At 47.7% G+C, this 2,470-nt stretch overlaps 1 protein-coding gene across 1 annotated transcript; it reads left to right on the plus strand.

Moving 5' to 3' along the window:
• Positions 1 to 378: 378 nt before the first annotated feature.
• On the plus strand, positions 379 to 2,205 carry LOC114172491. The gene has a single exon (XM_028056947.1). It carries the CDS (start codon positions 379 to 381, stop codon positions 2,203 to 2,205), a length of 1,827 nt encoding a protein of 608 aa, XP_027912748.1.
• Positions 2,206 to 2,470: the final 265 nt, after the last annotated feature.

Here is a 2,470-nt window from a genome sequence, read left to right on the forward strand (position 1 = left end):
AGGAGTGCCACTATAGTTAGAGTTTTACTGTATATTTTGAGGTCTTGGGATTAGTCTAGTATCCCTTATACCCACTCTGACATGATGTATATGTGTTCATAGATGTATCAGTGTTGGAGGACTGTATTGGATAGGTTTATTCTACGTCTGCATGTTTGCTCCTACTATCTGCTATGTTTAATCATAATCTAAAGTTTTGTTTGATAGTATGGAAAACTATTAAATGGGATGTTACATTTTGGTATCAGAGCAGTAGTTCCTTTCGGGTCTGTAGGTGTGAGCTTGCCTAGTTTCTGTTGCGTGTTTCTTATAGTGTTTTGGTACTTTTGTGGCGCTTGTTAGATAAACTGATGACTCTCTCTTTGTGTGGTCAGAGCTATGGCACCTAGACCTCCTCCTCCTCCTATTCCTAACCCGGATAGCTCTCACTTGGTGGGGACTATTGAGGCGATGTTGGCAGCCATGCAGCAGCAGAATGCTAACATGGTGAACCAACACAACTTGGCCTTGCAGCAGATGGAGTCTGCTAGACTCGCAGCAGAGACCACCCAACAGAGGCACTTGGAAGCCTTACATCAGCTAGGAGAGAATCGATCTGCGGCTGGATCTTCCCAAGCTCCACCACCACGAGTGCAAGAGTGGAGTTTGGAGGACTTTCTCAAGCATCATCCTTCCCGCTTTGATGGCAAGACCACTCCAGATGAGGCAGATCAGTGGATGCGAGATATGGAGAGGATTTTTGAGGCCAAAAGATGTCCATCAGAGAGTAGACTGGCCTATTCTGAGTACTTGCTAGCCGGAGAGGCTGTTCATTGGTGGTCTAGCATGAAGATGATGTTAGAAGACAGTAGGGAGACCATCACTTGGGAGCTATTCAAGAAGAAGTTCTATGCTGAGTACTTCCCAGACAGTGTGAGGTATGCCAAGGAAATGGAGTTTTTACAGTTGATGCAAGGAGAGATGTCTGTATCCGAGTATGCAGAAAAGTTCAAGCACTTGGGCAGATTCCACACCTTGAAGATGGCAGAAGACTGGCAGTGTAGGAAGTTTGAGAATGGGTTGAGAGGTGATCTCAAACTCATGGTGACTCCACTTTCTATAAAGGAGTTCCCCGCTTTAGTAGAAAAAGCAAGAGTAATGGAGAAGCTGAAAGCGGAAGTCGAGGCTCAACAGCGGTCTCAACAGAAGGTGGGAGGACCATCTGGGTCCACGAGCCGACAGGATGATAGGAGGAAACCCTACTCTAGACCTCCGCCTCTGGGGTCTAGGAGATTCTCACCACAGCCACATCAGTCCCCTCAGCACCTTTCTCCCCGACCTCGGTGTTTTCAGTGCGGAGGGCCCCACATGAGGAGCGCTTGTCCTCAGCTTGGTAGTAGGCGAATGTGTTATAAATGTGGCCAGGAGGGTCACATTATCAGGGATTGTCCCACTGGCAGGAGCACAATGCCAAGACTTTCGACACAGTCACAGCCACAGCAGACACGAGGAAGTGCTAGACCTCAGGCAGCTGGCCGAGTATATGCCATGATGGGCACAGAGGCGAACAGAGCAGGTAACCTCGTCTTTGGATCTTGCATGATTGATGGTAGGAGCCTATATGTACTATACGATTCAGGAGCGACACACTCTTTTGTGTCGGAGTCTATAGTGTTGGAGTTGAGTCTTCCGGCAAAGGAGCTCCAGTATGACCTGGTGGTATCCACGCCTGCTTCTGGGTTGATCAGAACCTCAACCGTGTGTGCTAGGTGTAGGATTGAGGTTAAGGGACGCCAATACCGGGTAAATCTGATCTGTTTACCTTTGGAGGGCTTAGATGTGATCTTGGGAATGGATTGGCTATCTGCTAATCACATTCTCATCGATTGCAAAGAGAAGAGGGTGATGTTTCCCAGCTCAGAGGATGAGGTTGTGTTGGTGTCCTCACAACAGGTGGATCAAGCCATCCAAGAGGGATCTCAGTGTTTCTTGATTCTAACTCAACTATCTGTTGAGAAGGAAGGCGGACACCTTGAGACGACAGTGGTGAGGGAATTCTCTGATGTTTTCCCTGATGAGGTACCCGGCTTGCCCCCATCCAGAGAAATCGAGTTCTCTATTGATCTGGTACCTGGGGCAGGGCCAGTATCAATAGCACCTTACAGGATGGCTCCTGCTGAACTGGCAGAGTTGAAAAAGCAGATTGAGGAACTGCTAGAGAAATAATTCATCAGGCCCAATGTGTCACCTTGGGGAGCGCCGGTGTTGCTAGTTAAGAAAAAGGATGGCAGCTCTAGGCTTTGTGTGGATTACCGGCAACTCAACAAGCTAACCATTAAGAACAAATATCCTCTGCCAAGGATAGATGACTTAATGGATCAGTTGCACGATGCTGCAGTGTTTTCGAAAATCGACTTGAGATCAGGATACCATCAGATTAGAGTTAAGTCTGGTGATGTGCAGAAGACTGCTTTCAGGTCTAGATATGGGC

The sequence above is a fragment of the Vigna unguiculata genome, unplaced genomic scaffold (assembly GCF_004118075.2).
Source record: "Vigna unguiculata cultivar IT97K-499-35 unplaced genomic scaffold, ASM411807v1 contig_612, whole genome shotgun sequence".
Taxonomy (NCBI): domain Eukaryota; kingdom Viridiplantae; phylum Streptophyta; class Magnoliopsida; order Fabales; family Fabaceae; genus Vigna; species Vigna unguiculata.

Coding starts and splice junctions, on each gene's coding strand:
- LOC114172491 (XM_028056947.1), top strand. CDS start 379: ATGGCACCTAGACCTCCTCCTCCTCCTATTCCTAACCCGGATAGCTCT.